General features: G+C 37.6%; 1 protein-coding gene across 2 annotated transcripts in view; it reads right to left on the reverse strand.

Annotated features, from left to right (window-relative positions):
• Positions 1 to 25,480, reverse strand: part of CEP57 (centrosomal protein 57) — a 48,700-nt gene that overhangs the window by 21,366 nt on the left and 1,854 nt on the right. The window contains exons 2-3 of one of the 2 annotated variants that reach the window (XM_047690655.1): positions 13,876 to 13,939; positions 5,907 to 6,063 (exon numbers count right to left, since the gene is read on the reverse strand). In XM_047690655.1, the coding sequence (XP_047546611.1) occupies positions 5,907 to 6,027 (121 nt within the window). In that variant the 5' untranslated portion in view covers positions 6,028 to 6,063; positions 13,876 to 13,939. The remainder of the gene's footprint in view (positions 1 to 5,906; positions 6,064 to 13,875; positions 13,940 to 25,480) is intronic. The other variant, XM_047690654.1, reaches the window with a different exon arrangement.

A 25,480-nucleotide genomic window follows, 5' to 3' on the forward strand; every position in this document is an offset into this window, starting at 1 on the left:
TGGTATTGGCACATAAACACAAAGATCAATGGAACAGGATGGAAAGCCCAGAAATAAACTTATATGATCAGTTAATCTGTGACAAAGGAGGTGAGAACATACACTGGGGAAAAGACAGACTCTTTAATAAGTGGTACTGGGAAAACTGGCAAGCTATATGCAAAACCATGGAATTGGACCACTTTCTTACACCATACACAAAAATAAACTCAAAATGGATTAAAAACCTAAATGTGAGACATGAACCCATAAAATTCCTAAAAGAAAATATAAGCAGTGATCTTTTGGACATTGGCCTTAGCAACACTTTTATAGATATGTCTCCTTATGCCTGGGAAACAAAAGCAGAAATAAACTACTGGGACTGGATCAAACTAAAAAGCTTTTACACAGCAAATGGAGACCTCAACAAAACAAAAAGGCAACCTACTGAATGGCAGAATATTTACAAATCATGTATGCTGATAAGGGGTTAATGTCCAAAACAGACAAAGAACTCCTAAAACATAACACCAAAAAAAATCCACAAATAATCCAATCAAAAGGAGAAGACATGAATAGACATTTTTCCAAAGAAGATAGATCTAGATGGCCAAAAGACACATGAACAGATATTCAACACGCTAATCACCAGGATATGCAAGTCAAAAGCTCTATGAGTTATCACGTCACACTACTAAGAACAGCTAGTATCAAAAAGACAAGAAATGACAAGTGTTTTCAAGGATGTGAAAAGGGATCGCTTATGCACTGTTGGTAAAAGTATAAACTGGGGAAGTCACTGTGGAAACATTAAGGAGGTTCCTCAAAAAAAAAAAAAAAAAAAAAGGAAATACCATATGATACAGTAATAGTAATTCCACTACTGATTACCCAAAGAAAACACTCACATGCACTCCTATGTTTATTGCAGCATTATTTATAATAACCAATCTAAGCACACATCCACAGATAAATAAAGAGGATGTGATATATATAATGGAGTATTAGATATGCCACACATATATACATAATGGAATATTACTCAGCCATAATAAAGAACGAAATCTTGCCATACATGACAAGATGGGTCAACTTAGAGGGTTTTATGCTAAATACATAAGCCAGAGAAAGACAAATACCACATGATTTCACTTGTATATGGAGTCAAAACAAAAACAAAAACAAACCCTAATAAACAAACAAAACAGAAACAGACTCATAAACACAGAGAACTGGTGGTTGCCAGAAGGGAGGAGAGTGGGAGATAGGCAGAATATGTGAAGGGGATTAAGAGGTACAAACTCCACTTATAATAAGTCACAGGGATAAAAAGTACAACACCGGCAACACAGCCAATAATACCGCAATAACACTGAATGGTGACAGTAAACTACATTTATTGTGGTGAGAAGAGTGTAATATATAGGATTGTCAAATCACTAAGCTGTATACCTGAAACTAATGTAACAGTGTATGTCAACTACCCTTCAAAAAAAAAAAAAAAAAAAAAAAAAAAAAAAAAAAGTCCTTGGGGCACCTGGGTGGCTCAGTCGGTGTTAAGTGGCTGCCTCCGGCTCGGGTCATGATCCCAGGGTGCTGGGATGGAGCCCCTCATTGGGCTCCCTCCTCATCAGGAAGCCTGCTTCTCTCTCTCCCACTCTCTCTGCTTGTGTTCCCTCTCTCACTGTGTCTCTCTCAAATGAGTAAATAAAATCATAAATAAACAAACTGATTACTTCTTACCAAAGAAGTTTATACAGTAGGCCTGAACCTTGGCTACCCTCTGGAAACTAGGCTCTTGAAATGTTCCCTAAGTTACTAATCAATAAGGTTTTGTATGCCTAAGGCACTAAATCCTCCCGCATAAGTCTGCTTTGATTGCATAAACAAAAGTGTTTTATGGGGGCACCTGGGTGGCTCAGTGGGTTAAGCCGCTGCCTTCGGCTCGGGTCATGGTCTCAGGGTCCTGGGATCGAGTCCCGCATCGGGCTCTCTGCTCGGCAGGGAGCCTGCTTCCCTCTCTCTCTCTCTCTCTCTCTCTCTGCCTGCCTCTCTGTCTACTTGTGATCTCTCTCTGTCAAATAAATAAAATCTTAAAAAAAAAAAACTGTTTTATGGTGAATATCATGACTGTGCAGCCATAGTGTCAGCCATAGTGTCTGACACTTAAGTGGGCTTTCCTGAGCAGAAACACTACACATGTCATGCAGTTTATTGCTGGAGGAGGAAGTGTTTTTCTGTGTGACCTTCATGAGGGAGAAATTTGGAAGCCTGCATCTTGGTTTCTCTAGATTCTACTGTATTCAGCCTCAGCCATAATTACAACCACTTCTGAAACTTGTGAATCCTCTAAGTTAATCTTCCACCATGTAGGTGATCCTGAGGTCCCAGAATATGAAATATTCAATAATGCTTTCAGATTCCACAACACAACTGAATTTTAAGAAACCACTTGCTAAGTTTTGGTGTAATATCAAATAAAAATATCCACAAATTGCTGGAAAGGCTATTAAAGTATTACTTCTTTTCCATCTACATATCCATGTAAGGCCAGGTTTTTTTTCACATACTTTAATCAAAACAATTAACACAAATGGAATGCAAAAATAGGTGAGAATTAAGCAGTTTTCTATTAAGCTAGAAATAAGGGATTTACAAAGTATAAAATAAAACAATGTCACTCTCTGAAGTACATTTTTTAAATCTGGAAAACAGTTATTCTTCATTAACATATTACATAAATATGCAGTGGGTTAATTAGGGTTCCCTGAATTTAAAAAATTGAAGAACCAGTGCTTTAGAAGAACAGATGGGCAGTAAATTGTTATCAATACCTACCTAGCACACTAGCTATAACTTGACTTCTCTCACTGGTCACAATAATGCTGAGCTTTTTCCAACAGGTGTGATACAAATTTGTAATAGATCCATCTCTCTTAGCTTTTATAGAGGCCATGAGTGGCCTGGCACAGTGGAAACACCCAGACTAGTTCCCAGCAGTCCCATCAGTTTATCTCCATGTGCTGTACATGTGTTACCATTACATTTTCCACACGGACTAGGCTAAGTGAAAGGTTTAGAAAGCACTGGCCTAGTAGAATTGCCTCATAGTTACCTTGCTTCAAATGTTCAAGCCATTCTGCACACTACTGTCATTTTAAATGTATTAAATAACATGAATAATGGATTAGACTTCTTTGGATTGACATTAGTTACCATTTTTTTTTAAAGGGCTCCAAAGGGCAGGGAAAAAAAGTGGTTCCAAGGACAATACATTTTTTTGAAGGCAGTAATAGCTTCCAATTTCTTGCTCACCTCTTTTCAAAAACAAAATGAATATGAAAATGAGAATTACAAAAAGCATAATTTAATTATCTTTCAATGGCATTAATCAAGCTTTATTTTCAACGTGATTATTAGATAGCCAAGTGAAATGGTAATTTATCAAATAAAGAGTATATTAAACTAGAACTAAAGAAGAGTAAGTATTGTAATGTACTCGTACAAAAAAAGCATTTATTACATGTAAAGAAGAAAAGTTTATCATACAGAGTATCTATTTAAATTAAGACTTCAGTCATTCAAACAGAAGTCTGGTGTTTTGCACAAATATCTTTATTCAATGCTCAACTTACTAACTAAAAACCTCTTATAGGATATAGTGTCTCAAAGATGAAGATAATAAAGAAAATGTTAATTAATTAAATGGTTAATAAAGCAAGTGATAAAATGCTACTCATCTGAACACAGCAGCTAAAGATTTTGGTGATTTAGAAAAATAAAAGCTGTATAACATACAAACAACATATGGTAAAATAGCAAAGAATAAATAACTGAAGCCCACAGTGGATAAAAAATCTGTTAAGATTTAGTAATTATTATTTAAAAAATAAGCACACACAGAAATAATCATGCAACAAAGTTCTAGCAGGAATACAAGGTCTAGGAATCAGATATCAATCCTTCCACTGCAATATTATATCTAGCTCTGATATTCACCTCTATTGAAAGAAACTTTAAAAAAAAGTTCAGAGAAAAGTAATTACTAAAGAATGAAAAGAATAAGAAAAGTGAAATAAGAAAAAGGCAGATTTATTCATACAGGAGAAAGTCAGCAAATGTTTAGCCCAGTGTGTGAGTGATAATGCTACATTCTGCTTGTGTGTCACTAATGGTTTTAAAGAACATGTGAGAGAAGAGGGAAAAAGGAGATGAAGAGGAAAGTAAGCAAAAGAAAAAATAATGTGTAAACAGTAAATCAGATCTCTTATCTCTTCAGAGCATGGTGTTGTGAACTGCTTAAGCAATGCCTCAGGATATTCATCATGATCCATTATGCTTTTATAGTATTTTTTGTATCAATCCAATGATATCTACTTTCAGTATGGGATGGCCAGATAAGGAAACCACTACCTGCTTTCCCATGACAAAAAAATGAAGGCTCTGGATGGTGGGTAAAGGACCAACAGAATTTAGAAAAGATATCTGAGAAGAGCAGGAAGAGGTATGTGTTGGGGAAGCTGGCAGAGAAGACTTCTCAAAATAAATAATACATAATGTGGGTTTTAAAGAGTATAATTCCCTAACAGAAAGATTTCAATAAGAGGGCACAGCAAGAGAAAGACTTATAAACTTGACATGGCTGGTGTGACAACCAGAATGGACACCCAAGAATACCTATGTCCTAATCCTTCAAACTCTGAATACCCGTTACCTGGCAAAAAGGACTTTGGGAAAGGACCCTAAAGAGAGAGATAAGAAGCATGAAAGACCGGTGACCCACGAGTCCTTGAAGAGAGCCATAAAGAAAACAAAGGAAGGAATGCAAACAGCCTCTAGGAAGAAAGACTGGCCCTAACTAAAAGTTAGCAAGACAATGGAACTTCAGCTCTATCACCACAGGTAACTGAATGCAGCCAAAAATCTGAATGAGCTGAGAACAGATTCTTCCCTAGACTCTCTAGTAAGGAACAGAGCCCAGTCAACACCTTGATTTCAGCCTCACAGAACGCTAAACAGAAGACCCTCCTAAGCCCATCCAGATTTATACCCTAAAGAAACTGTGTGATAGCAATTTAAAGTTGTGTTAAAGTTGCTGAGCTGTGGTAATCTGTTAAAGCAGCAAGAAAGCTAATACAGATGGCAAGTTCTGGGAACAGATATAGTTCTAAGTAGCCAGAGCAAAGGATGTGTGGGTAAGGAAGAACAGAAGAGAAGACAGGGATGAAATTGGTAAGGTAGGTAGAGTCTAGATTAGAAAAAACAAACAAACAAACAAACAAACCAAAAAAAACCCCAAAAAACCCTCGGACTTTGTTATGTTAAGACATGGAGAGGTGCTAAAATTTGTTTAAAGTAGGAGAGATGATGGCAGAATGTTGTTTAAATGCGGATGAGAGGGAAACCACAGGTTAAGCAATTATTTAGGAGTATATCACAATTATCTATGTAAGAGATGATGAAAGTCTAAGCCAAAGCAGTAAGAATTAAAGAGTTATAACCAATATATCTTTGGGATATTTCAGAGGCATAAATACTGATTTTTTGGTTCGTGACTCATATTGCATATGACAGAACAGTCCTAGATTTCTCAAAGTATTTAGCCTTGATGATTTAGTGGACAATACTGTTTAACAATCAGTGAACAAAAGAAAAGCACTGTATATTGACGACGTTAAAAATAGGAAAAGGGAAAATAGATACTCCTCTTTTTTTTTTTGAGAGAAAGTGAGCATGTGTGTGGGGGTGGGGTGGGGGGAGGGTTGGGAGATCATGACCTGAGCCGAAATCAGGATTTGGATGCTTAACTGACTGAGCCACCCATGTGCCACTCCTCTAATTTTAAAATACCTAGAAGACATAAGAGTTTTAAAGCAGTGGATGAACAAACAATAAAAAACATCTATTTTGTCAAGCTCTATTACCTCTGCTGTTACTTTCCGGATAGGCAAATGTAGGCTTATTTGGGGAGCGTCGTAAGTCACTATTAAGGAAAGGCTTATCAGGTGGATATACTACATATGGAGATGAGGAATGGCGAACCATACTTCCATCAGACCTTGAGGGTTCGACTACGATGTTCTGAAAAATAAAAATATAGAAATTACCTTTCAAAATTTTACACTGCAAATAGGATATAAATACACACATACACACACAGAAGTGTGCACGCACTTACATATACACACACACACACACACACAAATTTGTTCCTGAGAACTGTACAGCTCATGTTCCATTGATGGAGACAACAGAAAAAAGAAAGCCCACTGACCATACACAACAGAATTCAATCATTATTTTAAAATAATAAAACTTTTCAGTGTTTCTTATATGCCTAAATATAGCCATATGACAGACATTGTAAAAAGGAAATAATATTCAAACACCCTGAATAGAAATGCTGCACAGAAACACTTGAATATGATACTCATAATAAATGTAATATGTTTTACTTAAAAATATGTAGTGTAAAATATAAATTCAGAAAAGTAAATACTGTCTTTTTACAGTATCTGAAACTGCTACAAAATGATTGAATTAATCTCTTTCCAATCAAGTAAGTAATTCTTGAATATTTATCAAATGTCCAAGACTGTGGTATACAGAAAGAAAGACATAGTTCTTGCTCCAAAAAATTTATATTTAGGAAAAAGAGGTGGGGGGGCAATTAGAAATACCAAATACCCAAGTATAATTTTTTTTTTTTTTTTAAAGATTTGCTTTATTTATTTGAGAGACAGCATGAGGGGGGAAAAGGTCAGAGGGAAAAGCAGACACCCCATGGAGCTGGGAGCCTGATGTAGAACTCGATCCCGGAACTCCAGGATCATGACCTGAGCCGAAGGCAGTCACCCAACCAACTGAGCCACCCAGGTGCCCTCCAAATATAAATTTTAATTCCAAAAAAACACTATTATGAATGAGATTCGGTTCAATCAATGGGATTATGTTCCACATGATTTCAGTTTCAAAGGATGCTAACTGTGGTATATTGTTAGTTGTAGATGATTTCCAAATATTGGTAGAGAGACCTAAAATGGGGAAAGTAATGGAGAAACTGAAAGCTAAGGTGGAAGATACAATTGCTCGCTGCTCAGAATTCTCATTTATTTTTTCAAATAACCACAGCAAAATCAGTTCTCAACTCTTACCTTTGGAGAACTACACTAGATAGCACAGAACAATCTGTGTCCAGAAAAGCAGAAAGGGACAGTATAATAGTGTACTGTACTTTATTGTACATAAAGAACAATAATGGTAAACAACCTCCTGGAATAAACGAAGGCAATCAAGAAAACCACACAGTATCTAAATCTTACTAAAAATCAAAGACTGTTTCCATGTAAAACCGTATAATTTTCCAATTGATTTAAGAAAGCAAATACAAAACTAAACTATGGCTATGAAAACTAAAGAAGAGAGTAAAGACTTGGAAAAGATAGAGGTAAGTCTGAAAGTGGTACTCAAGTAAACTGATGTTAAATCAACAGTAAAAAGTGTGTTCACATGCAACAGGACTGAGTTGACATTTTTCCAACTTTTAGGCAAACTGACATCAGGTTTTTGGAGGTGGCCAGAAAACAGGGTGAGTTTTCAATTCTTAAAATATATTATACAGCCAAAGCTCTTAAAAAGCACCATGAATTATCACTTACCTTAATTTCAAATATGATTCTTCCCAGAGAACCTTAGATTTTCATACAACCTACTAGAATCCTATCATTTAACAGCTACCATTCAAAGTAACTGGCCAGGAAGTATTCCTTATCAATATATATGTATGAACATAAAATGCCTGCAAATTTACCTAAGACTTTCAAAACAATTTTTATTAGAATTACTGAATACTGCACAGATACTAACAGGACTATGCATAAATAATTTACCTTAGAGAAACCCAAACCAAAAAAAGAAAAAAAAAAAAGGAAAAGAAAACAAACCATCTTCATTAAATTCACTGCTTGCTAGCTCTTATAAAAACTACGAGTTCAAAATTTATCCTTTTTGAAACATTTTTCCAAAGCCAACAGGTACAATGAAAAGATGCTCAACATTCATTAGTCATTAGGAAAATGCAAATTAAAACCACAATGAGAGGGGCGCGAGAGGGGCGCCTGGGTGGCTCAGCTGGTTAAATGCCTGCTTTCTGGCTCACGTCATGATCTCAGAATCCTGGGATCCTGCCCCACATTGGGCTCTCTGCTCAGTGGGGAGCCTGCTTTTCCCTCTCCCTCTACCCACCATTCCCCCTGCTTATGGGCACTCTCTCTCTCTGTTAAATAGGTAAATTTTTTAAAAAATTGCTTTAAAACCGCAATGAGAGATCATCTCACACCTGTTGAGACTGACCATCATCAAAAAGACAAAAGATTACAAAAGCAGTCATAGATACAGAGAAAAGGGAACCCTTTGTGCACTGTTTGTGGAACTGTAAACTGATAGAGCCACTACAGAAAACAGTATGGAGGATCCTCAAAAAATTACAAATAGAACTACGACATAATCCAGCAATGGGTATATATCCAAAAGAAATGAAAACACTAACTTGAAGAGTTATTAGCATCTCCGTGTTCAGATCATAGCAGCATTACTTATAAGAGTCAAGACATGGAAGCAATGTGTGTCTGTTGATGGAGGAATGGGTAAAGAAGTTGTGACATATACAATGGAGATTATTCAGCCATTAAAAAAACAAAAACAAAAACAAAAACAAAACAAAACAAGAAAATCCCACCATTTACAAAAGCACAGCTGGACCATGAAGGCATTATATTAAATGAAGTCACCGTATGAACTCACTCATATGTGGAATCTAAAAGAAAAAACCATACTCTATGGAAAAAGATCAGACTTGTGGTTATAGAGTTAAAAAATGGGGGAAAAGGGGAGCTGGAGGAAGGTGGTCAAAAGATACAAACTTCCAGTTATAAAATAAATAATTAGTAAGGATGTAATATATAACATGACAACTACAGCCAATACTACTGTATGATATATAGGGGAGTTGTGAAGGCAGGATATCCTACAAGTTTTCATCATAAGGAAAAAAGTTCTTTTCTTTGTATTCATATGAGAAGATGAATGTTAGCTAAACCTATTTTGGTAACTGATTCACAATGTATGTAAATCAAACCATCATGCTGTATGCCTTAAATCTGGATGGTGATATATGTCAATTATTTCTCAATAAAACTGGGCGGGGGGAGAGATTTATCTTTCAACAAAATTTATCACATATATATCACCAAAATATTGCTTAGGTTGAGTCAGCAGACAAATTATGAAACTTTATGTAAAAATCTAAGCATATGAGATTTAAAAAAAAAAAAAAAAGCTTTTCTAAATGTAGTCCATTTTCCAAGTCAGCCATCTCATTTTGAAGTTTTGGGTTTAAGCAATGAAAGTCATTGTTATTTCAAATGTGTTGAGTCAGTGTCTTCATTTGCTACCAGCAGTTTAAATCACAGGAAGAATACATAAATCAAAAGCAAAACAGAAAATAAAATGGCCGGTAAAAATTATTTACAAGAACTATTTTGAAATAAAATTAAACCAAGAAATACAAAACTGGCAACTCAACATATACACGCAAATGTATATAATAAAAACAGTAGAGGATAAAATATTGTATATACATATAGTATTCAGCCTTAAGGAGGGAAATCCCATTACATGTGACATAATGGATAAACCTGAGGACTTATGCTCAGTGAAATAAGCTAGTCAAAAAAAGAAATACTTTACGATTCTACTTATATAAAGTGTCTAAAGTAGTCAAATTCATAGAAACTGAAAGTAGAATGTTGGTTACCAGGACCGGGGAGATTGCAAAGGAGCGCTGTTAAATGGACAGAGAGTTCTGTAAGATGAAAAGTCTAAAGATGTTTCACCACAGTATTATTATACTTAACATTACTGAACCATATACTTAAAAATGGTTAAGATGGAAAAGTGGTAGGTAAACACCTAAGAAGAATAATATAGCAAGAAAAAAACAGTATGTGTTCTTAATAGCCAGGTCTTTCTAAGCGAGAAAAACAATTGGGGATAAGTTAGAAACTTCAGGGTTGAGAAGAACCACAGAAACAATCTAGTATATTCTCCTTGTCTTATAAGAGGAAAAGGAGGTTCAAAACAGTAGACTTGCCTACCCCACTCCCAAGCCAATCTCATCCCCTATAGAATCAGAGGTGGTTACCTGAACAAGTATCTAGTTCTCAAAAGAGAACCACCAGCTTACCTACACCTGTTCATACATTTCACCTTCCCTATGCTGAAACAAGGAATGGGGTTTGTTTAACGGACCTATCTCCTCCTACCTGTTCAAAGCCTTGGTTCCTATAAAACCCCTTCCCCTCCTGACGCTATTTCTCTCTACTCTTACATTGTCTCTTACATAGATCTCTTACATTGTCATTAAGGACAAAATAAACAAAAGCTTTCCTGAACTTTAGGACTCTCCTCCAGCTCCTGCCTCATTTCTCTGCACTTACAACTAAGGCCCTTAAAGTAATTGTTTGTAATTGCTGCAATCTCTTCATCACCCCACCTCTTACCCTCTCCAATCAGACTTGAGTCTTCACCAGTTCACAGAAACAGCTCAGCAAGCTCACGAGGACTTTTACATTGCTGACTTTGAAGACCTCCCAAAAGCATGTGATACAGATCACTTCATCCCAACACTTTCCTTAGAAGATGGACCACACTCTGGTTTTCCTAACAACACAGGCCTCTTCCTAAGAATCTCCTTGGCTCTCTTCTTTCTCTTTCTAAATGCTGAAGTGCTCCAAAGCTTAGTCCTTCTACTTCTGGTTTTCTTCTACATGAATTCCTTTGATCTCATCAACTTGTAGGGTTTTGAAAAGCCTTTACTTGCTGAGACTTTCAAGTTTAAATATGGAATCCAGAGCTCTCTTGCTCTCAAGTTTTATATTCACATTAACCTTCCTACTCATTATTTCCACTTGGATGGGCACCTCAAATTTTACATGCCTATAACAAATTCTTGAACTAACTCCCAAAACCTGTTCCTGTCCCAGCATACCACAACAATTGGCACCACTATGCACCCAGCTAGCTGCTCAGGCCAAAACCCTTGGATGAAGTCATTTCTCATACACCCCACATCCAATTTTTCATTATATCTTGTTGGGTCTCTGTCTTCAAAATATGTCCAGAAACTCTCCAATTTCTCACTAATTCCACTACTAATGCCCTGGTTTACACCACTGTGATCTGTTGTCTGGACTGCATTAAGAGCCTCCTAATCCCTCGTGTCCACATCCCCTTAGCCTGTCTCCAAGTAGTAATCATTATGATTATTTAAAAAAAACAAGTATATTGGAGTAATACCCCTAGTTAAAACCCTCCAATAGATTTCCATCACAGAATAAAATCCAAAATTCTCACCATGTTTTATTTATTTGAGAGTGAGTGAATGAGTGTTAAGAATGCACGAGCAGGCACACGAACAGGGGAAAGGGCAGAGGGAGAACCTCCAGCAGACACTGTGCACAGCCTGACATGGGGCTCCATCTCACTACCTGAGATCATGACCTGAGGTGAAATCAAGACTCAGAAGCTCAACTGACCGAGCCACCCAGATGCCTCCTTACCATGGTTTTTATGGCCCCACGCATGTATCTGACCTCAGGCGAACTCTGACTTCATTCCCTCCCACTCTTTCTCCACAACCCTCTGTCCCCTCATTATTTCCCAGCTATACTGACCTACTTTTGGATTTCTAAAATGCACAGAACACTGTTTTCTTTTCTAAGTTTACCTGCCTGGAAAGCTCTCTTTCTCATGCCACTCAGTCATCTGCTCAAAAGTCTTGTCAATAAGGCTTTTCCTGACTATTGTACCTAAAGTATCACCATTCTGTCACTCTGTTGCCTTTATTCTTCTTTAAAAATGCTTATCCCTACTTGATATGTTTAGTATCTCTATGCCCCGTGGAATTAAAAAAAAAAAAAAAAAGTTTTTGTCTTTGGCTCCTAACACAGAGATTCAACAACTCTGGGAATTTCTTAAGTGGTGGCTGTCTTTGTTATACCAAGAGTGGGACCCTCTAGACAGCTTTGGGATGAGAGCTAGTAGCCAGAAACCCAACCAAGCGACTAGCATTAGAAATTTCAGCCCCATACCCTGACCTCAGAAGAAGGGAGGGGCTAGAAACTGAGTTCAATTAATAATGGCCAATGACTGGCTAAATTTATTTTTTTTAAGATTTATTTATTTATTCATTTGACAGAGATCACAAGTAGGTAGAGAGACAGGCAGAGAGAGAGGAGGAAGCAGGCTCCCCGCTGAGCAGAGAGCCCGATGCAGGGCTCGATCCCATACCCTGGGATCATGACCTGAGCTGAAGGCAGAGGCTCCAACCCACCGAGCCACCCAGGCGCCCAATGACTGACTAAATTTTAAGTATATGATTTATATACTAATAAAAACTCCTGAACAATGAGGTCCCAGGAGCATCCAGAGTGGTCATGGAAGCCCCTTTATATCTTGCCTTATGTGTCTCTTCCATTTGGCTGTTTCTGAGTGGTATCCTCTAAAAAAACAAAACAGAACAAAAAAACCTAACTATAATCATAACTCACTTTCCTGAGTTCTGTGAGTCATTTTAGCAAATTAATAAATGTGAGGAAAAGGGGTCATGGGAACTCCTTCATTTGTAGTTGACTGGGCAGAAGTGCAAAAACCTACCTTCAGCACACCTGGGACTGAAGTAGGGGCAGTCATGTAGGAGCTAGTCCCTTAACCTATGGGGCCTGCACTATATCCAGCTAGTTAGCAGCAGAACTGAATTGACAGTAGGACACCTAGCTGACACAGGAGAACTGATGTTGGAAAAACATAGTCATTCCCACTGTTTAAGTGGGAATAAAGTTTAAGTTCCAATAAAAACACCTGAGAAAGGTAAATCTGTTGAGTGGATTCATTATATAATTCCTCTGCAAAACAGGAAAACTTCACTGTCCATAAAACTGAACTATTTTACTCAAGTATATAAATTATAAAATTACATATATTTATAAAATATAAATTACACAATATAATTTCCTTTATGCCAAACAGAGAGCACAAATATCATAGAAAACCTGTGCAGAAAGGATTAACATAGCAGACATGAGATTGCTATACTTAAAGATGTCTGCTTATAAGGTGGTTCTTGGCTGGTATCTGGGAACCTGAATTTTGGGAAGGTTCCATGATTGTCAGCAGTCCCCAGGACCAGCCCAAGGTTCAGGGATTTGCTAGATGGACTGAAAGGACTCAGCATATAGTTATACTCATCACTAGGATTTATTAGAGCAAAAGGATTCATAAGCAAAATCAGCAAAAGCAAAAGACCCATGGGGGTAAAGTATGTAAGATACCAGGCACAAGTTTTCAAAATTCCTCTCTAGCTGCTTAAAGGATGTGCTTAATTCCTCCAGCAACTAATATTGACAACTTTTGTGAAGTGTTTTTTCACCAAGGCTCCTTAGACTCGGTGGCCAAGGTTTTCACTGGGGGCTGTTACATTCCTGACTCCCAGAAAGAAAGCAGGTGTTCAGCATAAACCACACTGTTTGTACAAACAGTTTAGGCAGAGTGAAGTACTCATCATTTAAAGTTTTATGTTAGTATATGAAATTGTTTACCATTTAAGTCCACAGCTGCCTACCAAGAACTAACCCTGCCAATAGAACTTTCTAAAGATAGGAGATTGATCTGAGATGATAGAAGATTTCAAGTGAATTCTTCTTGCTTTCAGTGCCACATGCCATTCGATCATGGATACTTGAGAACTACTGAAAGGCAAAGGATCTTTCAAGTTGAATTAGGCTCCCCCCATATACATGTAATATATACCTACCTATGCAAAATAAAAACACAAACCTCAAACTTGCATGGTACTTTAAAACTTACGTTTCCGTTATCTTAGTTGATCCTCATAACAATCCTGACAAGAAAGTATCTTCACTTTAGAGTTCAGAAAAACGTATTTTTCAGGACACTGAACATAGAATCTTAGATTTGTCACATATTTTTTCCAAGCACTTTCATATTCTCCTGTAGTTATTACAAGAAACCCTGAAGGTAGCAAATATTATTGTCCCCACTGCAGGTGAAAAAAACAGGTTAAGAAAAGTTAAACCACACACAGCTACTAAGGAGCCTGAGTCGTACTCCTAATCAGTATGCTCTTCCAAGACCCCAAGCATTCAATAAATATTTTTCCAACTAAAATGACAGGATTCTAAGAGAAACTTTCAGGATTAAAGGCAAAATGTTTAACCTGACCTATTTCTTCCCTGGTAACTTTAGCTCCTACTTAGGAACACTTATGATTCAAGTATTTAGGGAACATCTCTGTGTATGGCACTGCATTAAGTATGAAAGATGATAAGAAATGTGTATTATTTGCCTTCTTTTCAAAAAGAATGTGCAGGAAGAAATGAGCTGAAGAAATGAGGTACATAAAAACTTAAATACAATTTAGCAAATCATACGCAACTACACACACACAAAAAAAACACAGTATGATCAAAATGGGGTAATTCCAGGAATATTTATGAATGAGTGGACATTAGAATATTCGTTTTACTTTAATGTGAAAATCCGTATGATCATCTGTAAAGTAATCAATAAAATTCAATACCCAGCCATTATTAAAGAACTATTTTCTTACAGTAGTAAGCAAGTTTTCAAAAAAATATGACAACATATTTAATGGTACAAATTTAAAACATTCCTTTTAAATTCAGGAGCAAGTCAAAGATATTTACAAGGCAACTAGTAAATGTTGTGCTGCATTTCACAGCCTGCATATTAAGATAAGAAAAGGAAGTAATAAACATTAAGACTGAAAACAAAGAATCAAAATTTCACAGGTTAAGATCATCTAAATAGAAAATACCAAAAAATCCTCAATTATTAGAACTAGAATTTAGGAAAGATTGTTGACAAAATTAATATGAAAAAATGTATATAACAGTTCTATATATCAGTTAGAAAATGCAACTTATGAAAATATATAAAAAATGAGCTAGAAATAAATTTAATAAATGATGTACAAGACCTGAAATTATAAAATTTTATGGAAAAATGTTAACGTTCAAAAAAACTGAAATAACAAGACACAGACAGAAGACTATCTTAAAGACATTGGTTACTCCCAAATTAAACTAGGAATTCAATGCAGTTTCAATTGAAATTCCAATAGCAGATATAATTTATAATATATAATTTATAATTTCTATTAAAGAACAGTGGAGGACCAAGAATAGCTAACATTTCTCTTGAAGGAACAAGGAAGACAGGCAGGTACTCTCTCAGAAATATATAAAGGAGAATCATTAATACAGTGAGTATATAGGGATAGACAAATACAATCATGGAACAAAGAGCCCAGTAAAACAAACGTACACATATGGAAATATACTGATAGCTACAAATGCAAACCATTCGGGAAAGATATATCTAATAAGCAATGTTGAAGAAGTTGTCTTTTTTTTTTTTTTTAAGATTTTATTCATTTATTTGACAGACAGAGATCACAAGTAGGCAGAGAGACAGGGTGGGGGTGCGGGGGAGGGAAGCAGGCTCCAGAGCCCAATGCGGGGCTCCATCCCAGGACCCTGCGATCATGACCTGAGCTGAAGACAGAGGCTTTAACCCACTGAGCCACCCAAGCACCCTGAGAAATTGTATATCTTAAGTAGAAAGGTTAAACTAGAGCCCTACGTCACAGCACACAAATTAACTTCAAGCATATTAAGGACTTAAAAGGCCCCAACTTTAAAACCTGTATAGAAAAAAAATTAAGAATGTCATTAATGGGGGAGGAGTCAAGATGGCGGAGAAGTAGCAGGCTGAGACTACTTCGGGTAGCGGGAGGTCAGCTAAATAGCTTATCTAAAGATTGCAAACACCTACAAATCCAACGGGAGATTGAAGAGAAGAAGAACAGCAATTCCAGAAACAGAAAATCAACCACTTTCTGCAAGGTAGGACTGGCGGAGAAGTGAATCCAAAGCGACGGGAAGATAGACCGCGGGGGGAGGGGCCGGCTCCCTGCGAGCGGCGGAACAACGGGGCAAAATCAGGACTTTTAAAAGTCTGTTCCGCTGAGGGACATCGCTCCAGAGGCTTAACTGGGGTGAATCCCAGGCGGGGTCAGCGCGGCCTCAGGTCCCGCAGGGTCGCAGAAGGATCGGGGGTGTCTCAGTGTCGCAGAGCTTACCGGTATTAGAACGGGGAAGCCGGCTGCAGAGACAGAGCCGAGGAGTGACTCTCAGCTCAGGGTTGCCTTGAACCGGTCGCAGGCTCGGTCAGCTCGGAGCGCGGCCGGAGGCCAGGGTGACGGGAGTCATTTGGCGCTGTTCTCTGAGGGCGCACTGAGGAGTGGGGCCCCGGGCTCTCGGCTCCTCCGGGCCGGACACCGGGAGGCCGCCATCTTTATTCCCGTCCTCCGGACTCTTCGGAAAGCGCTCAGGGAACAAAAGCTCCCGAAAGCGAACCTGAGCGGATGACTCAGCGCGGCCCCGGGTAAGGGCGGTGCAACTCCGCCTGGGGCAAAGACGCTTGAGAATCACTACAACAGGCCCCTCCCCCAGAAGATCTACGGGAAACCCAGCCAGGACAAAGTTCACCTACCAAGAAGAACGGCGGAATTCCAGAGGAGAAGAAAGCAAAGCACGAAACTCATGGCTTTCTCCCCATGATTTTTTAGCCTTGCAGTTAATTTAAATTTTTTTTCTTTTTCAATTTTTTTTTCTTTTTCTCTTCTTCTGCTAAATTTTTTTTAACTTTTACCGTTTTCTTTTTTTTAACGTTTTTTAAATAGTTTATCTAATATATATATATTTTTTCCTCTTTTTATATTTTTTCTTTATCGGCTTTCTTTTTTTTAATAGTTTTTTTTTTTTCTTTCTTTCTGAACCCCTTTTTATCCCCTTTCTCCCCCCTCACAATTCAGGATCTCTTCTGATTTGGCTAAAGCATATTTTCCTGGGGTTGTTGCCACCCTTTTAGTATTTTACTTGCTCCTTCATAAACTCTTATCTGGACAAAATGACAAGGCGGAAAAATTCACAACAAAAAAAAGAACAAGAGGCAGTACCAAAGGCTAGGGACCTAATCAATACAGACATTGGTAATATGTCAGATATAGAGTTCAGAATGATGATTCTCAAGGTTCTAGCCGGGCTTGAAAAAGGCATGGAAGATATTAAAGCAACCCTCTCGGGAGATATAAAAGCCCTTTCTGGAGAAATAAAAGAACTAAAATCGAACCAAGTTGAAATCAAAAAAGCTATTAATGAGGTGCAATCAAAAATGGAGGCTCTCACTGCTAGGATAAATGAGGCAGAAGAAAGAATTAGCGATATAGAAGACCAAATGACAGAGAATAAAGAAGCTGAGCAAAAGAGGGACAAACAGCTACTGGACCACGAGGGGAGAATTCGAGAGATAAGTGACACCATAAGACGAAACAACATTAGAATAATTGGGATTCCAGAAGAAGAGGAAACAGAGAGGGGAGCAGAAGGTATATTGGAGAGAATTATTGGAGAGAATTTCCCCAATATGGCAAAGGGAACGAGCATCAAAATCCAGGAGGTTCAGAGAACCCCCCTCAAAATCAATAAGAATAGGTCTACACCCCGTCACCTAATAGTAAAATTGACAAGTCTTAGTGACAAAGAAAAGATCCTGAAAGCAGCCCGGGAAAAGAAGTCTGTAACGTACAATGGTAAAAATATTAGATTGGCAGCAGACTTATCCACAGAGACCAGGCAGGCCAGAAAGAGCTGGCATGATATATTCAGAGTACTAAATGAGAAAAACATGCAGCCAAGAATACTATATCCAGCTAGGCTATCATTGAAAATAGACGGAGAGATTAAAAGCTTCCAGGACAAACAAAAACTGAAAGAATTTGCAAATACCAAACCAGCTCTACAGGAAATATTGAAAGGGGTCCTCTAAGCAAAGAGAGACCCTAAAAGTAGTAGATCAGAAAGAAACAGAGACAATATACAATAACAGTCACCTTACAGGCAATACAATGGCACTAAATTCATATCTCTCAATACTTACCCTGAATGTTAATGGGCTAAATGCCCCAATCAAAAGACACAGGGTATCAGAATGGATAAAAAAACAAAACCCATCTATATGTTGCCTACAAGAAACTCATCTTAAACCCGAAGACACCTCCAGGTTTAAAGTGAGGGGGTGGAAAACAATTTACCATGCTAATGGACATCAGAAGAAAGCAGGAGTGGCAATCCTTATATCAGATCAATTAGATTTTAAGCCAAAGATTATAATAAGAGATGAGGAAGGACACTATATCATACTCAAAGGAACTGTCCAACAAGAAGATCTAACAATTTTAAATATCTATGCCCCTAACGTGGGAGCAGCCAACTATATAAACCAATTAATAACAAAATCAAAGAAACACATCAACAAGAATACAATAATAGTAGGGGATTTTAACACTCCCCTCACTGAAATGGACAGATCATCCAAGCAAAAGATCAACAAGGAAATCAAGGCCTTAAATGACACACTGGACCAGATGGACATCACAGATATATTCAGAACATTTCATCCCAAAGCAACAGAATCCACATTCTTCTCTAGTGCACATGGAACGTTCTCCAGAATAGATCACATTCTTGGTCCTAAATCAAGTCTCAACCAGTATCAAAAGATTGGGATCCTTCCCTGCATATTTTCAGACCACAATGCTCTAAAGCTAGAACTCAATAACAAGAGGAAATTTGGAAAGAACCCAAATACATGGAGACTAAACAGCATCCTTCTAAAGAATGAATGGGTCAACCAGGAAATCAAAGAAGAATTGAAAAAATTTATGGAAACAAACGATAATGAAAACACAACAGTTCAGAATCTGTGGGACACAACAAAGGCAGTCCTGAGAGGAAAATATATAGCGGTACAAGCCTTTCTCAAGAAACAAGAAAGGTCTCAGGTACACAACCTAACCCTACACCTAAAGGAGCTGGAGAAAGAACAAGAAAGAAACCCTAAACGCAGCAGGAGAAGAGAAATCATAAAGATCAGAGCAGAAATCAATGAAATAGAAACCAAAAAAACAATAGAACAAATCAACAAAACTAGGAGCTGGTTCTTTGAAAGAATTAATAAGATTGATAAACCCCTGGCCAGACTTATCAAAAAGAAAAGAGAGAGGACCCAAATAAATAAAATCATGAATGAAAGAGGAGAGATCACAACGAACACCAAAGAAATACAGACAATTATAAGAACATACTATGAGCAACTCTACGCCAACAAATTTGACAATCTGGAAGAAATGGATGCATTCCTAGAGACATATAAACTACCACAACTGAGCCAGGAAGAAATAGAAAGCCTGAACAGACCCATAACCAGTAAGGAGATTGAAACAGTCATCAAAAATCTCCAAACAAACAAAAGCCCAGGGCCAGACGGCTTCCCGGGGGAATTCTACCAAACATTTAAAGAAGAACTAATTCCTATTCTCCTGAAACTGTTGCAAAAAATAGCAATAGAAGGAAAACTTCCAAACTCATTTTATGAGGCCAGCATCACCTTGATCCCAAAACCAGACAAGGATCCCAACAAAAAAGAGAACTACAGACCAATATCCTTGATGAACACAGATGCAAAAATTCTCGCCAAAATACTACCCAATAGGATTCAACAGTACGTTAAAAGGATTATTCACCACGACCAAGTGGGATTTATTCCAGGGCTGCAAGGCTGGTTCAACATCCGCAAATCAATCAATGTGATACAACACATTAATAAAAGAAAGAACAAGAACCATATGATACTCTCCATAGATGCTGAAAAAGCATTTGACAAAGTACAGCATCCCTTCCTGATCAAAACTCTTCAAAGTGTAGGGATAGACGGCACATACCTCAATATTATCAAAGCCATCTATGAAAAACCCACCGCAAATATCATTCTCAATGGAGAAAAACTGAAAGCTTTTCCGCTAAGGTCAGGAACACGGCAGGGATGTCCGTTATCACCACTGCTATTCAACATAGTACTAGAAGTCCTAGCCTCAGCAATCAGACAACAAAAGGAAATTAAAGGCATCCAAATCGGCAAAGAAGAAGTCAAACTATCACTCTTCGCAGATGATATGATACTCTATGTGGAAAACCCAAAAGACTCCACTCCAAAACTGCTAGAACTTGTACAGGAATTCAGTAAAGTGTCAGGATATAAAATCAATGCACAGAAATCAGTTGCATTTCTCTACACCAACAACAAGACAGAAGAAAGAGAAATTAAGGAGTCCATCCCATTTACAATTGCACCCAAAACTATAAGATACCTAGGAATAAACCTAACCAAAGAGACTAAGAATCTATACTCAGAAAACTATAAAGTACTCATGAAAGAAATTGAGGAAGACACAAAGAAATGGAAAAATGTTCCATGCTCCTGGATTGGAAGAATAAATATTGTGAAAATGTCTATGCTACCTAAAGCAATCTACACATTTAATGCAATTCCTATCAAAGTACCATCCATTTTTTTCAAAGAAATGGAACAAATAATCCTAAAATTTATATGGAACCAGAAAAGACCTCGAATAGCCAAAGGAATATTGAAAAAGAAAGCCAAAGTTGGTGGCATCACAATTCCGGACTTCAAGCTCTATTACAAAGCTGTCATCATCAAGACAGCATGGTACTGGCACAAAAACAGACACATAGATCAATGGAACAGAATAGAGAGCCCAGAAATGGACCCTCAACTCTATGGTCAACTCATCTTCGACAAAGCAGGAAAGAATGTCCAATGGAACAAAGACAGCCTCTTCAATAAATGGTGTTGGGAAAATTGGACAGCCACATGCAGAAAAATGAAATTGGATCATTTCCTTACACCACACACGAAAATAGACTCAAAATGGATGAAGGATCTCAATGTGAGAAAGGAATCCATCAAAATCCTCGAGGAGAACACAGGCAGCAACCTCTTCGACGTCAGCCGCAGCAACATCTTCCTAGGAACATCCCCAAAGGCAAGGGAAGCAAGGGCAAAAATGAACTTTTGGGATTTTATCAAGATCAAAAGCTTTTGCACAGCAAAGGAAACAGTTAAAAAAAACAAAAGACAACTGACAGAATGGGAGAAGATATTTGCAAATGACATATCAGATAAAGGGCTAGTGTCCAAAATCTATAAAGAACTTAGCAAACTCAACACCCAAAGAACAAATAATCCAATCAAGAAATGGGCAGAGGACATGAACAGACATTTCTGCAAAGAAGACATCCAGATGGCCAACAGACACATGAAAAAGTGCTCCATATCACTCGGCATCAGGGAAATACAAATCAAAACCACCATGAGATATCACCTCACACCAGTCAGAATGGCTAAAATTAACAAGTCAGGAAATGACAGATGCTGGCGAGGATGCGGAGAAAGGGGAACCCTCCTACACTGTTGGTGGGAATGCAAGCTGGTGCAACCACTCTGGAAAACAGCATGGAGGTTCCTCAAAATGTTGAAAATAGAACTACCCTATGACCCTGCAATTGCACTGCTGGGTATTTACCCTAAAGATACAAACGTAGTGATCCGAAGGGGCACATGCACCCGAATGTTTATAGCAGCAATGTCTACAATAGCCAAACTATGGAAAGAACCTAGATGTCCATCTACAGACGAATGGATAAAGAAGATGTGGTATATATACACAATGGAATACTATGCAGCCATCAAAAGAAATGAAATCTTGCCATTTGCGACGACGTGGATGGAACTAGAGGGTATCATGCTTAGCGAAATAAGTCAATTGGAGAAAGACAACTATCATATGATCTCCCTGATATGAGGGAGAGGAGATGCAACATGGGGGGTTGAGGGGGTAGGAGAAGAGTAAATGAAACAAGATGGGATTGGGAGGGAGACAAACCATAAGTGACTCTTAATCTCACAAAACAAACTGAGGGTTGATGGGGGGAGGGGGTTGGGAGAGGGGGTGGGTTTATGGATATCGGGGAGGGTATGTGCTATGGTGAGTGTTGTGAAGTGTGTAAACCTGGCGATTCGCAGACCTGTACCCCTGGGGATAAAAATATATGTTTATAAAGCTGTAAAAAAAAAAAAAAAAAAAGAAAGAAAGAAAGGATGAATCCCCAAGTTTTGTAGCAACATGGACGGGACTGGAAGAGATTATGCTGAGTGAAATAAGTCAAGCAGAGAGAGTCAATTATCATATGGTTTCACTTATTTGTGGAGCATAACAAATAGCATGGAGGACAAGGGGAAATGGAGAGGAGAAGGGAGTTGAGGGAAATTGGAAGGGGAGGTGAACCATGAGAGACTATGGACTCTGAAAAACGATCTGAGAATTTTGAAGGGGTGGGGGGTGGGAGGTTGGGGGCACCAGGTGGTGGGCATTGTAGAGGGCACAGATTGCATGGAGCACTGGGTGTGGTGCAAAAATAATGAATACTGTTATGCTGAAAAAAATAAAAAATTAAAAAAAAAAAAAAAAAGAATGTCATTAATGTCCTTTGCTTCAAGAATTTCTTAACCAAAACGCACTAAACATAAAAAGGAAAGACTAATAAATTTTATCCATGCACATCAGAAACTCCCATCAAAAGGTATCTTAGACAAGTGAAAGACAAGCTGAAGAGTAATTAGAATAAAGCTTAACAGGCAAGCATTAACTTCCAGAATGCATAAAGAATGAGTATAAATCAACAGGAAAAGACAAACCAATTAAAGAAAGGCAAAAGACCCAAACAAGCATTTCATAGAAGAAAAAAACTACGAGTAAAGTTATGAAAAAATAAAAGGTGCATTGTCTACATTGATAAGGGGAGCACAAATGAGAACAAGAACAGGATAGCATTTCATACTCCCTTCTTGGCAAAAATTCAGAAGTGAGACCATATTATAAGTTCAAGAGGATATGGATTAAAAGGAATAGTTGGTGGGAACATATTGGTACAATTGCTTTGGAAAACAATTCAGCATTATCAAAGAAAGCCAAAGATGCACCCTCCATGATCCTGCCATTTCAATCACAAATCTATTTGCTGAACTATTTTCTCTTTCTTCTTCTTCTTCTTTAATGATTATGTCCTTAGTCACTAAACATATTCCACAACCCACCACCGAGTTGGAACCCACAGCCCAACTGGCAGTTTAAACCACTGTTGCCCCTCTCAAACATTTTGGGTTTGGGCACTCCTTTACACTCTTAAAAATTACTGAAGATCCCAAAGAGCTTTTTGTTCATGTGGGTTATACCTAGATGTTAACATACTTGCTAACTTAAAAATAATACACCCATGATGTTACCATAAATATAATTCTTGAATGAAAACTAACAGCCATCCAAAATATTTAATGAAGAATTTTTTACACATTTTTACAGATCTCTTTAATTCTTAATTTTAAAAAAAGGCTACTGGATTCGTATATTTGCTTCTGCATTCACTCTACTGAATATGCTATTTTGGCTGACACACAAGAAAATCTGGTCTCCCACAAAGTGGCTGGGTAAGGAAGATAACTGTAGATCCTCTTGGGAGGGCCTCAGCGACCCCCAAAGGTCTTCAGACCATGCTTTGAAAACTGCTTCTTTAGAGAAATTTTTGCACTTGTAGAACTTCGAAGGATGATCACAAGACAACTATTTTTGAATGGCTGGCAAACTAGTGAGTAACAAAACTGCTCTGCCATTTACTAGTTGTGTAAACTTGATTTAACCTCTGTGCCTCATCTGGCTCATTCAAAAATGGAAATACTAATTAGTTAATATATGAAAAGCACTTAAAACCACGACTGCCATATAATACTATATATTTTATAATCTCAAAACCTATGCTGGTGGTATATATGAAAGAAAAGATGCATGAAGAAGCATAAAGGAATTCATTTTATTAATCTCAAAGATAAATCTTTTATATATTTAGTATTAAAAAAATCTATGATATGGGGCGCCTGGGTGGCTCAGTGGGTTAAAGCCTCTGCCTTTGGCTCAGGTCATGATCCCAGGGTCCTGGGATGGAGCCCCGCATGGGGCTCTCTGCTCAGCAGGGAGCCTGCTTCTCTCTCTCTCTCTCTCTCTGCCTGCCTCTCTGCCTACTTGTGATCTCTGTCTGTTAAATAAACAAATAAAATCTTTAAAAAAAAAATCTATGATATATTCATAAAACTTAAGAGGAAAAAAATATGAAGCATGTTAATTACAGGGCCTGGTTAAAAAGCCACAGAGACCAGTTAGATTAGTTTATTAACTCCAAAGTGACATAAGAGTTCTGACTATGGATACTGGGAAAATAAAGGACTGACAGGAAAGATACTCCTCTATTTCAATCTATGCTGCCTATATACTTCTACTTAATGTCACTGTGCCCAGTCATAGCTGCTTTCCTGAGGCAGCCACTACTGAAAAGATACATAGCAATCATGTTATAGGTTACCTGCTGTTGTTACTCTTCTTACTGCTGCTGCAAAAAATACTTAAAAAACAAAACAAAACAAAAAAAAACCTGAATGTATCACTTGCTTCTATCTTATTCACATTTGAGATTTACATAGTAGCTGCTTTCTCAAGAATGCTATTTGTGAATTTACCTGTTAAAAATCCTTACCTAGTAAAAGCATCCCTATTTATTATAGCATGCTCCAAGCTGGTTTATGAGTGTTGAATAAATAGGAATTTTTTTTTTATATGTATAGTTAATACAATCCTAAAATCTGAGTATGAGTAGGCTCTGAGTTTATGCTGTAGTTTTCAAAGGTTTTTGTGTGTGTGTGTTATTTTATGATCAGCTATTTGCTAAGCTGAATGTTTTAAATTTTGTTGGAAATGTCAGCCTTATTTCTGACAGGACAGTTAAACGTCTGAGGAGGGTCATTTCTGATATACTAATAATCTAAATTTAGTCATTTTTGTTTTGAAACTGACTTCCAAATTAGATAGTTTGATGTAGCAAGTCAAATTAAGAAGATCGTTATACTTTTGATTTCCCAAAGATCCTAGATATTTGAAAAGTGTATTCTTGATATTTAGAATCCAATTAAAGCTGAGCTTAGTATATACAAATATATATGCTTTCCTATTAAACACTCCAGGAAATTTATGATCTGGCTACCTTACGGAATAAGGGCTGACAGCACATCCCAGTACCAGTGCTCAGCTAAGTGTTGGCAGAGTATAGCTCAATTAACATTTGTATGAGTCCTTCTAGCTCAGTCTCCTCAGTCTGTGTGCTAAGTTTTGAAAACAGTGAAAAGCCTTCTTCTCCCATTAAATTTAATTCATCTCAGCTCCTATATAATCTCAACCATCTACTTAGGGACACTTCCTCCTAATAGTTCCTCTTTTTATATTCCCTTTGACAGACCTAATTCCAGAATAAACTCTATGTGCTTCATTCATTCCTTCTCCTCCATCGTCCATGACTGCTCTGCAAACTCTACTCCC

The sequence above is a fragment of the Lutra lutra genome, chromosome 10, assembly GCF_902655055.1.
Source record: "Lutra lutra chromosome 10, mLutLut1.2, whole genome shotgun sequence".
In the NCBI taxonomy this organism is placed as follows: domain Eukaryota; kingdom Metazoa; phylum Chordata; class Mammalia; order Carnivora; family Mustelidae; genus Lutra; species Lutra lutra.